This window comes from Aplidium turbinatum, chromosome 6 (assembly GCF_918807975.1).
Source record: "Aplidium turbinatum chromosome 6, kaAplTurb1.1, whole genome shotgun sequence".
Taxonomy (NCBI): Eukaryota; Metazoa; Chordata; class Ascidiacea; order Aplousobranchia; family Polyclinidae; genus Aplidium; species Aplidium turbinatum.
The window spans coordinates 26,595,716-26,609,782 of NC_137477.1; the positions used below are offsets into that span (position 1 = coordinate 26,595,716).

Consider the following 14,067-nt stretch of genomic DNA (forward strand, 5'->3'; position numbering starts at 1 on the left):
TAATGAAATCTGAACTTATAATTAGCTTCTGAATTACGGTACATTGAAGGCTCAAAACGCATTTTCTTGGTTTATTTGATTAAAAAAGTAGTGACCAGTTGGTGACGTAGCTTGTTTACACTGAAGAATGTCAAAGTCAACGAACATGCCTATTAACAAACCTCAGTAGCTAAAGAAGTCAAGATGAAAAGGGTGAAATAATAGGAATTGTAGGCAGACATGGTATGTTCAGACATTTATGGCTTGTTTTCGAATGATATCAGTCAGTAAAAAACAAACAAAGGACTTGTTGGCCTATGTTAATGTCTTGCAAAGTAAAAATCCTCTGAGGAAAGAGGTAACCCTCTTGGAGCACAGTGTCGCATTTGCAAGTGCGGTGCGACGTACAAATATAGGAGCGTTGTATTTATAGCCGAGTAGTGCAAGCCCTTGTATACGATGCTTGAAATGGCGTCAGTTCGACATGGAAGAATGTTAAATCCATAATGGGACTGTACACCAAGCAAGAAGTTAATCTATAAAGAGAGAATGTTGTTGATGAGTTTTCGTTTTGTGTTTTTAGAGAAACGTGATTGAACTTAATATTTTGTGCAAGAATTTACTTTGGAACCAAATGAAGGATCGATCTATTTTCCAAGCAAGGTAATTCCAAGACAAGTTGGGATCCGAAGAGATATCCTGCGAGATTAAATGTTAACCTTACAAAAATTTTAAAACATTTGCACAACGCAATAGTAAATTAAAAGTTCAAGAAATCTTTGTTGCAAAACAAAATTGGCTAATAATCCTCAACTAGATTTCGTGTCAAACATTTACGATAAAAATCTTCGATTTAAAAGAAACTATCGACAATTATTGTTGAAATAAGAGTAGGCCTACAGTGTAGAGCACTGTATAGTATGTAGAAAAGCTTGGAGAGTTACAGCGTAGGCTATTGCTTGAATTTTGTGAAACTAAACGTAAACAGTAATCATTGAAAGCAGTTTAGCTGCATTTTTGCAAAATAATCATTAAATAAATTTTAAATTTGTACCATTTTAGAGCATAACTTGTATTGTAAACCCACAATTACGTTTCAGAGTTTCCGGTGTGCTGTTGCTTTCACTATTTGTTGTCAAAAACGGCGCCCAAACAACTTCAAGTTCAGAAGGTTGGTTTGAAATCAAGTAGGCCTCGTGTCTAATCTAGGCACTTAACTACATAGGGCTTAGTATGCTACCTACTTGCAACGGTTGACTGATTCAAATCCATAAGTTTGAATAAACATGTAAAGATGAACCAAGATTCACAGATGAACTAAAAAAATGTCATCAATTTTAATTCAAACTAAAACAATTGCTATAGCTTTCACATTCCAGTTCACTATTTTCCAGTTTACTATAGCTTTTCCATTCCATTTCACATTCCTTTTACTTTCATTTTAACATCACGATCCAGCTGCAGCTGAGCAAGCTTTCGATAAAAAATTGCACCACAAGTAAACCAAAAGTTTCACATTTGACAGATGCCTTTTTATCTTGCTTGTTGAGAGATATTTTCAAACTGCCCCAAGTGCTTTCCTATAGTTCATTCTCTTTTTCATAAACCTGATGCACGTTGATCGTAAGCTTTCCTTATCATCGTCATTTCGGTCTTTGGAACCGTGGTTCAATCTTGTTACTATTTCAGATTGTCACTGTTTTCCATACACCGAGAGCCTGACGGAAGTCATCAAATTTTTGTTTTCATCATCTAAATACAAGAATTTTTTGCTGACAGCTATGATGGACAACAGGCTCATAAACTTTGAAACCGCTGATTTAGTTCAAGATATCTAGTGTTTGTTTATTGGTCATTCTTTGTCAAAAATCATTCACTGCAAAATACGTCGGGTATAGGCCTAGGTATAGACCTATACCCGACATAGCCTATTTATACCCATATACTGCTTATACCCATACATATTTATACGTATAGGCCTATCCTTAGACATCTTTTTCATATTTGATAATACATACCTCGCTTTCACCAAAACATTTTTGTCTCTTTAGAATATTTTTCGCTCTCTTCCCTAAAGTAAATTTTTCCACGCTACTGGTCTAACTGTACTTTGGCTCCGATAGTACAAACAATATAAAAATATACGCTATGTAGTGTAGCCTACTCACTCCAATACATTTAGTTAAAGCATAATAATGACTAGTTTTTCGAAAGACCAAAAGTAGGCACTATTTTGATCAAAACACATTTCTAAATGAATTTGCGTCGTCGTCGTGTGAGCATCTGGGGCCGAGGGTCTATCCTTTTACCACCCCAGATTTACGATGTTCCCGGACTACACTGGAAGGCTACTAGAGAGCAGCCAGTCTTTGATTTCATCATCCATGACACGCAGACCTTCCACTCCGTTATGTGACTTGAAGATGGAACAGTCATTGATGATGTGATCTGCGATCTGTTCTTCGGCACCACATTCACAGGAGGAGGAAGAAGCCACTCCCCATTGGTGCATGGTTGAGAGGAAAAGCCCGACGCCCGTACGAAGACGGTTGAGGCGCACCCATGCCTGTCTAGGTAGTGTTAGGCCGATGGGGCGTGTGTCGGCGTCGGGGATGAACGAATTTGCGTTATCATCCATAAATGATTTTTAAGTATATCGACAAATTGATTAAAGTTATTCTGGACGTTTCTTCTTCGAAAATAAAGAAGACGTTGAACAAGACAAATCCAAATTCAATCAGGCGGTATGATTGGCAGTTCAAATGAAACAAAAAAGAAACAAGCAAACGAAATCAACAAAGAAATTTTTCGTCCAAACGAAGCATTGCATTTAAAAATGAATGGAACTGTTTTTTGCTTCACCAACCCTACAATCGATGCAAGGATAAAGACTTTAACGTTTATTTTAAAAAGGGTTTACGTGCACGGATACGTTTTCATGGTGTCCTTCGCAGAGAGCACTCTGTGATGAGGAGAAGAGTCTGAAGAATTTCTGCATGAAAACTTGCAACACTTGCCCGGATGAAAGCGAAAGTCAGTAAATATGTAATTTAAATTAGGCTAAACTTAAACGCGGCCATGTTTTTTGGTTGGCCTATATAGAGCCCTAAAGTTTAGTTCAAAACATGATATTTTGTAAGAAATTATTTGCAAAAATTTATTGTTGCATGAAGTCGTGTTATGAAATAAGCTAAAGGCTGGATACAATCACGCTGTGAATTTCCTTTACAGGAAATAATGTTTTTGTCAAACACGGGACATGTCTGAGCTCATCGAAAATTTACGTCATTGAGTTTACGTCGAGTTTTTGTTTATACTTTTGATGCATTCCAGCAGCTTTGAAAAATTAATTACCCAAACTTTACGTGACTCGTTTTGGCCCTATATACAAATGATAGCTTATTGTGTAAAGTAGGCCTACTCCGAAGTGCTGAAATTCTGCCTCATTTACCTTTTCTTTTATTCAGTGTGTAAAAAAGCACAGTGCTCTCAAACCTGTGAAATATCTGATGATGGCATCACAGCCGTATGTGGGTGTAGAAGGGGATATGAATTGGGAGAAGACCAACGGCTTTGTCAAGGTATAGCCTACCACAATGAAAAAAATGATTGCGAGTAGAAGGTTAAACATAACTCGAAGCTGCAGGTTCTCGTTTGACTCTCTTTATGAGCTGACGTCAGAATAAATCAAACCTAGTGTCAAGACATCCCTGCTTTACTGCAAGCCAGTTTTCCAGAGAGCTGAAGCGTCCCATATCACACTACTTTATTAAATCTTTTGGTACACAAGCAATCTTTGTAGCTGGAACGGAAAAAGTTTTTTGGTTATGAAAAATATACGTAGTTTAACGACAAAGAAATATAGGAGAAAAAAATAGGTAGAATACCTTAACATATTAACGTCCACTTTGTAGAGTACAAGTCAATTCAAAGAGAAACAAGAATTTATTTGTTAAACTTCCATGTTAGATCAACTACAGCATAAATAGTTTTCAAAGTTTTTCTGGTCCAGCTTGAAATTATCTTGTTGAAATTTCGCAGACTAATTCGTTTCTTGGCAACCATATAACAATTTTGTTACTTTCTAAAGTGAACTGCTGCAAATTTTACTGTACCATACTATGCTGTTTATGAAGTTGTACTGAAGAGGGTTTAATACCCTAAATCGCGGTCTGCAACAAGATAATTTCAAGCTGGACCAGAAAAACTTTGAAAACTATTTATGCTGTAGTTGATCTAACATGGAAGTTTAACAAATAAATTCTTGTTTTTCTTTGAATTGACTTGTACTCTACAAAGTGGACGTTAATATGTTAAGGTATTCTACCTATTTTTTTCTAAAATTTTCGACGCATAAGTATCTGCCTTACGTGGATCCCTTACAAACTTTACGTTTATTTAAGGTTAAATGTGTCAAACCCCTTTTTAATTAAAGAAATATTGGTTGACGGTTTTAGAAATGTAGCCTAATTTTCAAATTTTCTGAAAACAGAGCCCAGCCACCGCAGTTTCATGTAGGCTAAACTGGATATTTTTGTGGGCCAAATCGTGATGACGAGGATTGGCAAATAGTTTTAGAGATTGCTGTGTTCACAACTTGGTTGGTGTAGCTATTTTGCTTCGTAAGTGATCGAATTTTATCCAGTTCAAGGGCTAGCTCCTGAAGAGAGTCAGACGAAAACCTGAAGCGTCGAGCTATGTAGGCTACAACCTCCTACTCGTAATTTTCTAGTTATGTACCACCAATCAACTCTTCAAAAACTAATTAAATAACTATCGCTTTTATTTCAAAGGTTAAGGGTAAGTTTTTGCGCAACAATGAGCTATGACTTAAAAGCTTGTGTAGGCTGTTTTGTTCACTGCAAACTAGCTTGATAGGCTACTATTGTATGGTGCTGCAATGTACAGCAGCATTTGGGAGTTTGTGAAGAAATGGAATGGATCAGAAGCCCAACTTTGTCTCAAAAAAGCTTGCCCACACTGGAGTAGTTGTCAAAGCTCTGGAATGAAACTAAAATAATTGAATTTCCTGTCCGGAAACCTGAAAGCTATTCAGGCTCCGACCACACACTTCAGACCAAGCGTGTACGAGTCAAATTTTTCTGGCCTCCTGCTCCACTTCGACTCAAAAGTCTTTAACTCAAATTACCCTCCTGCTACAAATATTTTGGAAATATTGACTCCAAACTCCATTTCGATTCCTTGTGAAAATCATAAACCACAGTCCAGATTTGATTTTTTATACCATATAACTTATACCTTCCATATCACTTGTCATGAGATGAACAACCTATTCTGAAATGAAAACCATTACTGCTTGGAAAAAAAAACATAAATGCAGTATTTGTTCGGCAAAAGTGTCAACTGGCAAAATGTAAGTCATACTCCCGTCTTCAATCCGACTTCTGTTTTCTTACGAATTTCAAAATCGGGCTCCACTCCGACTCCTGCTGAAAACCGAGACTCCGGCTCCTAAATACTTCAAAACTGCGTCTCCTATAAATCTCTCCTCCAGACAGCAGAACAGAAGTTATTGGGGGACCAGACGTTATCAGGGTTGCCAATGATTTTATTTATACATTTTTTTTAAAGACACATTGTTTTTATCATTGCATCGAAACATGAAATAAAAATATAATTTAAATAAAGCTTTTGTGCCGAGATCCAATCGGAGATCAATTAAATTTTCCAGTTTTGTAGAAAGCCTATCGTAATTGAAAGATTGTAGGCTAGTATTTAAGAATTGGCATTAAGTGTGGCATTCTGTTTAGCATTAAACTATTTCTCCAAATTTTCTTTCAGCAAGTTAAGATAGGCATCAAAAGATGGAAGCAGTTACACTTTAAAATTGCTTCCATGTTTTCTATGAAATCAAGTAGAATAAAAAGCGAAAAATCAGAAAAAAATATTTGATGCAACTTTTTTTGTCTATTTTACATCAGCGATACACTAATCAGTTAATCAACCAAACCGAGACATTTTCGAAATTTTATAGACAGAAGACAGTTCAGATATAGGCCTACAGCTCCTGCAAATTTGACACCGACACTCGACAGCTGCAGCCTACATCGTTTTTCTGATACTTTAACGCCACATATTTTTATTTGTAACCAGCAGCTTATGAGATAACTGTGAAGAGACTATCCCAATGCAGTCACCCAGCTACTTAATTCAATTGGTGATGGCTCATTGTCTGTTGCTTATGGTCTGCTTCTTACGTATCACACTTGCAAATGTGCAAAATCGGTCAAATTCTGAAAATCATTGATTGGTTGATGGTTCAATTTTGCTAACCGAAAGTTTTTGTAAAAAGGATCTATTAGTAAGACGGGTGTTGATACGCCCTCATATACCTTTTGGTAGGTACCCTACGCAGATTTTGGTGCACGTTAGGGTACACCGTGCACATTGGTTAAAGAGCACTGGGCTAGTCAATATCACCGTTTGCCAATAGACCTATCTCTTGTTGATGACTTTAATTGTTTTCAAACAAGGAAAGAGATAGACAGAATATATTAAATTGCTTCTGCTCTTACTATTTCAGATATCAACGAGTGTGAAAGGAATTCAACACTGTGCACTGATGAAGGAAGAACTCCCATATGCATAAACCATGAAGGAAGCTATACTTGCACGACTTGCAGGGCTTTACGTGGTTTAAACAGTTATTACAAAAGTAACATTTGCTGCAAGAGAAATGCACGTACGTGTCACAGCAAGCAAAAGACTGTTATTTAAATTCTAAATTCAGACAAAATTCAATTCAGATATCTTGAAGTTTCACTGATTTGATTTAAATCAAATAAGACAACATAGATTGCACGTAACCTTGCGTTTGATATTGGCGATTTAACAATGAAGTGGGCTTGATTTTAGAAGTAAAACTTCTGTTACAAACGAAATATCACCAAATGTAAGATTTTTTGACAATACATGATAACGATGCAGAGATCTTGCAATGCACAAAATGCTTACAGCTTGTAGGCTACTTTTACACACCCCAATATCTACTTTTGCACCGTCCTCAAACTTGAATGAGATGAGGCTTTCACAAGCCCCAGCGCTGAGACTCCGCTGTATCTGCAACCTTTGGAGGGTGTCACGTGGCTTAACTGCTTATATCTTTGTCACGATGCACCCTTCGTGCAATCTGCAAGCTTTAAACAAGATGCTTATTCATTTTTTTACACAGTTAAACTTGTGCAGTGTATTTTGAATCTTTCAAATAAGTCAGTCCATGTCACAACACGTATGATAACATTTACAAATAAGAATATTGGTAAGTTATAGTTACAAATAATGATAAATTAACACTTTAGGGACCTTCTCTCAATGTGGTTCTAGTGGTACCAACGGCAGACGAACAATTGGAGGCGTAAACCCCGTTGTGTCGAGATGGCCGTGGGTGGTAAGTTTATTATGATTATGGAACTCTTGTCTGACAAAAAAAACTTTACAACGCAGATGCTTGTAACCAGGGCTTTGAACCCGGAGCCAGAGCAAGGAGACCTGGAGCCGCGCATTTTCAACAGAGATGGAGCCAGAGCTCTATGCTTTATGTAAAATCCACGTGGAGCTGGAGCAGGAGCTGCAGCCAGTTGTTTGAAAAATAGATCCGGCTCCGATGTAGTTCATAAGATGCTACTACTATTAGCTGAATTCACATAATTTAAAAGCAACCCTTCACAAAATTAAGAAGTTATTTGCGTAATCAGACGTCGAATTAACGAATATGTTTTGAAACGCAGTTCCTCATGACATTTTGATGAAAGTATACCCTAAATTTCATAAAGTTGAGCCATTTTGTAGCAACAGTTGACTGCAGGCAATTTTAAGCTTTAGAAATTAAATTGATATGTCCTCATGATTTGAATGAAAGCACTTTTCGGAGCCTGGAGCTGGAGTCGGAGCCGGTGCAGTGGTATCAATAAGCTCCGGAACAGGAGCTAGATTTAATTTATGATAAAAGAGAGCTCCGGAGCTGGAGCTAGAGCAACTGAACATTTAAATCTGCTCCAAAGCCCTGCTTGCAACGACCTGCTTTAGCCTGGTGCTACGAGTTTGCTGTGGTAGTAGATTGCACTAGTATTCGGAACACAGTACCTTAGTTTGTCGTATCCAGGCTTACGCCCGGTGGTTGAGGATTTAGATTAAGTGGACGGGAAGGCAAGGAAGCCAATCTTCGTGTCCACCTTCAGGCATGCCTTTAAGTGTCCTGCCACAGACACAGCCGCATGCTCTTGAGCGGTGTCGAACCGGCGCCCTTTCGATTGTCGTTCCAGTGTTCTCACCACTCGACTATGCAGCCTTAGTCATGTGCAGTGATGAAATTTCATCATTGAGTCCAGAGTCCTAGTAAGAAGTCTGATTAAAAGTTTAAAAAAAGTTTTCAGAAATCTCCATCTCAGACAGTTAGTAACAAAAGTTAAATTTACAAAAGTCCACAAAACTTGAAAAACCTGACCGTATCTCCTGATAATAAACAATTTAACCTCTGTGGGTTTACACCGCATTTGTCAAACTCTTACTCGCGATGCAACATTTTTGGCCTACAGGATGACATTAAATTCCTTTTAAATCTGGCCCGTTGTCATGCTGCACCATAAACAACTCTAAGTTACTCTCTTAAACTTTAATCATGTTTCCGTATATGCACTACCAAGATTTTAAAATCGCTGGCAAGACTACCTATATATTATCTAAATTGAACAGTATATGAATGTGTATTTGTGCATGTTAAAACTTCAGTAGTTCAGATGGGCTAGGACTTTTAGTGCTGGATGGTGTTTTGCAGGCAGTGTTTAATGAGTTAATTTCTGGTTAATTACACGATAGTTTCTTACAATATATTTTGCAATGCATATTGAACCAGTCTGGCCCGCGACTGGTACCGATTTTTCAATTTTTGCCCGAAGTATAGAATACTGGAGTTTGATACCTCTGGCCTACATCATTAATATTATTGGTTATTAAGAATCAGTAGGCTAACAGTAGTCTTCAATTCAACCTCAGATAATTATGTAAACGTGAAACCAAATTGTGTAGATTGTATTTATAATTGTTGCTCGCTGTGTAGGCTTACATCAAAACAACAGACAGATTTTGTACCGGAACCTTGGTGCATAGAAGATGGATTGTGACAACAGCTTCCTGCTTGAGGTAATAATTTCAAGTTTTAATCACATGTTGTAGATCACTGGTCCTTGACCTTTTTTTCTAGCGCCCCTTTTCAGAGATTTCCATGGTCTGGCGCCCACCATAATGTAAGGGCTGTACTGAGTGATACGTTGAAATTGTATCGGATTCTGCATTGTAGGGTTGAGCAGTTAGGAAATTGAAACTTAAATTCTAAGAATATGGTAAATTTACTTAAAGAAATACCTTCACAGTTAGGGCAGTATTTCACTCAGCTCTCAACGACCGTACAACATGTGTGTGCCTCAAATAAAAAAACTAAAAAAAAAACTCAAAATAATAACAGTAATAATAAGATATATAACAAATACACATTAAAAAAACAGGAAAAATGTAGTTAATGACTAGATTGGGCCTGGTGAGAATTTGCCATCATAAAATTATATCAGATTCAATATTTAATAAACAGAGAGTCAGATCAAGTTCATTTTACTTTTACATGTTTTACATTTTACTTTTACATACTTTTACATGTTTGCAATCTATTTCTCTGCTTATAGCTAAGAGTTAGAAAGCCGAACTGAGTCCCTTCTCTACTAGGTATGATGAAGGAAATGCTACCAGTATTAATTTGATTTTTTCCTCCTAAGACGAAGATATTTAAATTATTCCTTCGAACAAAAAGCTTCATAGCATGGCCCAGACACTGTGCACAAGCTTTCAGAACTGAAGGCTGAAGTTGATAGCAGATGAAAAAGTGTTGGGTTTTACCTTTGCTTAAACATTTTCTTCAAGAGCTTTTAGTGTTCAATTGTTTCAGCGCTCATTGCTTTTTTTCATCCTACAGCCTGATGTTAACATATTGATAGTTGATAAAGTAATACCCGTCAATGAAACCTATTGAATCTGCATAGCCTATAGAAAATTCCATTCAATGTTACTAATGGCCTAAAAAATTGTGTTTGCACATTGCTTGATAACATTTTAATGTTTATCTCATATTAAAGCTTTTCGTGATAAGATAAAAACACTTGAACAATGAAACCATGGAATAAAAACACTTGAAAAAACATTTTTAGGAAAATATAGGACCTAAGAAACATATTAATCTGCAATTGACTTCAGCCTTCTGTTCTGAAGGCTTACGCAGTGCACGCGTCTAGGCCATTTTACGCCAATCAGCTAAAGCAACACTTCACCTTTGAAGTCATTTTCCTAGTCTATGAATTCTTCAGCTAGATTTGGTCAGCATTGTTTGCATCAGCCTGGGATGAATTTACAACCCACTCTGGTTTTTTCAATACACTGAAATCGTTAAATCTGATCACTAAATCTTTCAATACTTGAAGATAAGAGGAATAGCAGTCTAGATCAGTGTGTGTTAAATATACGAATATACCGGAGCACGAATATACATTCTTGATCAAGCAGAACTACTAAGCAAATTTACCGTGAAAGGAATATCGTTACACCTTCTGAATATAACTCCTCCTAAGTATTTCTGTCCCTCTAAAAAATCAACAGTGCCCCATAGCACTAGGCCCCTGATTAAGGACCATAGTTGAAGATCAGGGATGGGCAACCTTTTTTGCAAGCGCGGGCCAAATGAAGTAGTGATTATGCGGAAGGTGGCAGCAATGATACTCACTCAATAACATAAACGTAAACAAACTTAACGCAAAGTATTTTAACTTGTAATTATTTAATATGAAATCTAGCTCGTATTGTCTTTTTAGCTCCATTACGTTTGTCCTTTCAACGTCTCTCAAATTCATAAAAACATTTCCAATACGTCGTTTACTGCCCTTGGAAAATCTGATGGTTGAAAATAACAACTTTTTTCAATGCACAAACGATCTCTGCAACTTCCATTTTTTGTAAAATCTGTTCTCCTTCCACACTTGCTTTCTGCTGTCAGCTCTGACACTGCGTAACTCGCTTTATTTTGTTGGAAGATTACTTTTAAATTCACAGCACTTAAATCTCTTCTGAGTCTCTGAGCCTAATGTACATGAAAATGTGGCGTAGGCCTGCTTTATAACAACAAATGCCGAAAATGGATTAATAAATATTTTATACATAAAATAATGCATCTACCTTTAGAAAAAGCACTCCAAGAGCACTTACCGTAGTTATGGGGGCTTTCAACACGTCAGGTCAAGCGGAGGGGTTACATGCGCAAACTTTCAGCGTCCACTCGGTAAGTAGTTACTAAACTTTTATCTTTCCTAATTTTTGACCGGATAAGTGTACCTTTTGTACACAAGAATAAAAACACTCATTTGTTGTGTTTTTTGCACACTGCAAACTATAGTGCTAGTAAAATGTGTGATGCTGTGTTTTGGTAACTAGTTTTTCTTCTCGTACCGACGTAATTGATAACGCTCCTGAGCTTATGGCTGTTTTACTTATTTCCCAGTATTGATTCTTATTAAAGTGATGCTGGATGCAGGCTGTTCCTCATTCTTGGAAACTAAACGTATGAAAAAAGCAATTTGCTTGGGAAAATACCTTTCTTTCAGTTTCTGAAGCTACTGTAGGCCTAATGCAAATTTCGAGTATATGTGTAGCTCAAATTTAAATTAATATTTGATATGAGCTTTTCAACTCACAACACGCCAATATTACGTTAGATAAACTACCGCAGGCAACACGACTCTGGTTTCAACATTAACATTTTATTTACGCTATTTTTCCGTCGGTTTCGTTTTTGATTTATCAACTTGTAAATGTATTCAATTGAATTAGAATATTTGTAAAAGTTGCAAACAAATACACTTTAAATAGAAACAAAAACATTTTCAACATGTTCAGATTGTTATTCACCCGGATTTTGATTTTCCCAACAATGACATTGCCCTCTTGCGGCTGAGAACTTCAGCCATCTTTGGAAGTTCCGTGGGCACAATATGTTTACCTAATGGCCACCAACCCAACATTGGAGACACATGCTATGCTACCAACTTTGAGCCTAACGGTTGGTCGAACTCCTTTTCAGTCATTTTAATTTTTATTTGATTCATTTCATTTTTTCTTAAACTTAAATCAGTTGTTTGAAAGTTTAAACAAAGCACTACATGCGCTAGACTAGAACTACAGATAGGCTATGCCATGTATGCGGTTACTTCCTTTCTAAAATTTACATACAGTCGAGTTCAAATCAGCATACCACAGCAAACAACTTTTAGAATACGCTCTGAATTATTTTACGGCACACCTCTTAAATTTTTAATTTGCAGTAGAATAACTTTATATAAGTGAATTATATCATTGATGTAGAAACATTTATAGGCTATTCAAATTTGGTAAGACCAGAAAATATGTATTCCTAAGTAGGACTGTCAGAGGATTTGTATTATTCATCAAAATACAAATAGATCTGCAGAAAGCTATAATAATTTAGTAGAATATGTCTATAGTAAAATATGACAAATAACAGGTCTTTTAAACCATGATGCTGTTTTGGATACAGCGTATGCTTCCAAAATTTTATCGGCTTACTTCTGTATGTTTAGACAAAACTGCAACGTTTTCAGCACAACTCCAAGAAGTAGACCTTCCGATTATTGATACCTCTGTTTGTGAAGCCGCATCTGGCTCTGCGTCAATTTCTGTCGATCCTGTTCAGCATATGTGTGCTGGCCACGTTCCTGGTGGGAGACGTACATGTCCAGGTAGCCGAAACCTCTTAAAATAAATTTTGATTATTTTCATCCTTTCTTGTAGGCCTACTGAGTCGGTAGTTATATTACCGCAACTTTTAAACAGTTGCTTGTTGGTGATACTATTAAGTTACGTGTTCTTTTTAGTAGGTTAATCCATGCTGTGCATTGCACAAAGCTCACTGCTTGCAGTTTGAGCACTTTGGCAAGGTTGGCAGTAGTATCATTTTTGGAGCTTAGATTCCACAAATGGGAAAACGTCACACGGAAGTATATATCTCCGTAGCCATACCCAGTGTACCTACTGCACTTAGGAGGCTGGATGGCCGAAACGGTGTGCACGGTCTGCAGTTATAAATGTAATGATATTCATAAATTTTGTATTAGATTTGAAAAGATTAACAATACATTTTCTTTAATTTTATATGCTACTAGGCTATATCTACAGTACAGTATTCAAAATGCTATTGAAATTGCGTTTTTTCCATTCAGTGCGAACATTTAAGCTACGTAGACTACAAGTAAATTCTTTTTAGGCAATTCCGGGGGTCCCCTGATGTGTCAGAGGTGCAACAGTTGCGATTGGTACATTGCCGGTGTGATGTCATTCAGAAGAAGTTGCACTTTGTCTGCACGATTCCAGTCTTACACAAGATTGACACAAGTCGAAACATGGATTGCCCAGACCATCAGAACATCAGTCAAGCAAAGTGCTTGCGTTAGGCCAGGTATTGTAAGCTTTGATTAATTTCTTGCACGAATTCAAGCTTTTGTGGCATGACGTTGCAATCTAACGGATTGATTCTGTCATTGCGATAACTTACAAATCCTCCCTTTCTTCTTCTTCGTTTGAACCTTCTTCGCCACTCCAGGGATCGAGGGGCTTTGCCTTTTACCCCCCTTGAGCAGTGGCGGCGACTCGGCGGCGACTTCTCCCTTTGATCAAACAGCATAATCGCGTCAACACCATAGAATCGTATTAAAAGATTCTGTGTTTAAAACTGCCAAAGTAGAGAGAATCTTTGTTGCTATTTGATCACAGTAATTCCTTTTAATTACAGTAGTCAAAAAGCTGTGAATAGAGCTAATTATAATCAATAGCGTTGAGAGGGGGGTCCAGGATATACTTTTGGACCAGGGCGCGCAACCTTTTTAAGGGGCCCAGGAACTTGAAGAAACCATCGCATATTCTTTGGATGCAGTGTATTTTTCTGACAAGTGTTTTAATGTCGGAGTCGAGAATCATATTGGTACCGGCTCAAATTATCCTTTGAAGGTCCTGGTTATCACA

At 37.2% G+C, this 14,067-nt stretch overlaps 1 protein-coding gene across 1 annotated transcript in view; it reads left to right on the top strand.

Annotated features, from left to right (window-relative positions):
- Positions 1 to 238: 238 nt before the first annotated feature.
- The window catches only part of LOC145772556 (A disintegrin and metalloproteinase with thrombospondin motifs 20-like), a 35,263-nt gene continuing 21,434 nt past the window's right edge, over positions 239 to 14,067 (top strand). Inside the window, exons 1-12 of the mRNA XM_082584419.1 lie at positions 239 to 337; positions 563 to 642; positions 1,080 to 1,150; positions 2,893 to 3,012; positions 3,447 to 3,560; positions 6,524 to 6,682; positions 7,299 to 7,387; positions 9,056 to 9,138; positions 11,218 to 11,314; positions 11,929 to 12,091; positions 12,630 to 12,788; positions 13,313 to 13,504. Coding sequence (XP_082440545.1) covers positions 239 to 337; positions 563 to 642; positions 1,080 to 1,150; positions 2,893 to 3,012; positions 3,447 to 3,560; positions 6,524 to 6,682; positions 7,299 to 7,387; positions 9,056 to 9,138; positions 11,218 to 11,314; positions 11,929 to 12,091; positions 12,630 to 12,788; positions 13,313 to 13,504 — 1,426 coding nt within the window. The remainder of the gene's footprint in view (positions 338 to 562; positions 643 to 1,079; positions 1,151 to 2,892; positions 3,013 to 3,446; positions 3,561 to 6,523; positions 6,683 to 7,298; positions 7,388 to 9,055; positions 9,139 to 11,217; positions 11,315 to 11,928; positions 12,092 to 12,629; positions 12,789 to 13,312; positions 13,505 to 14,067) is intronic.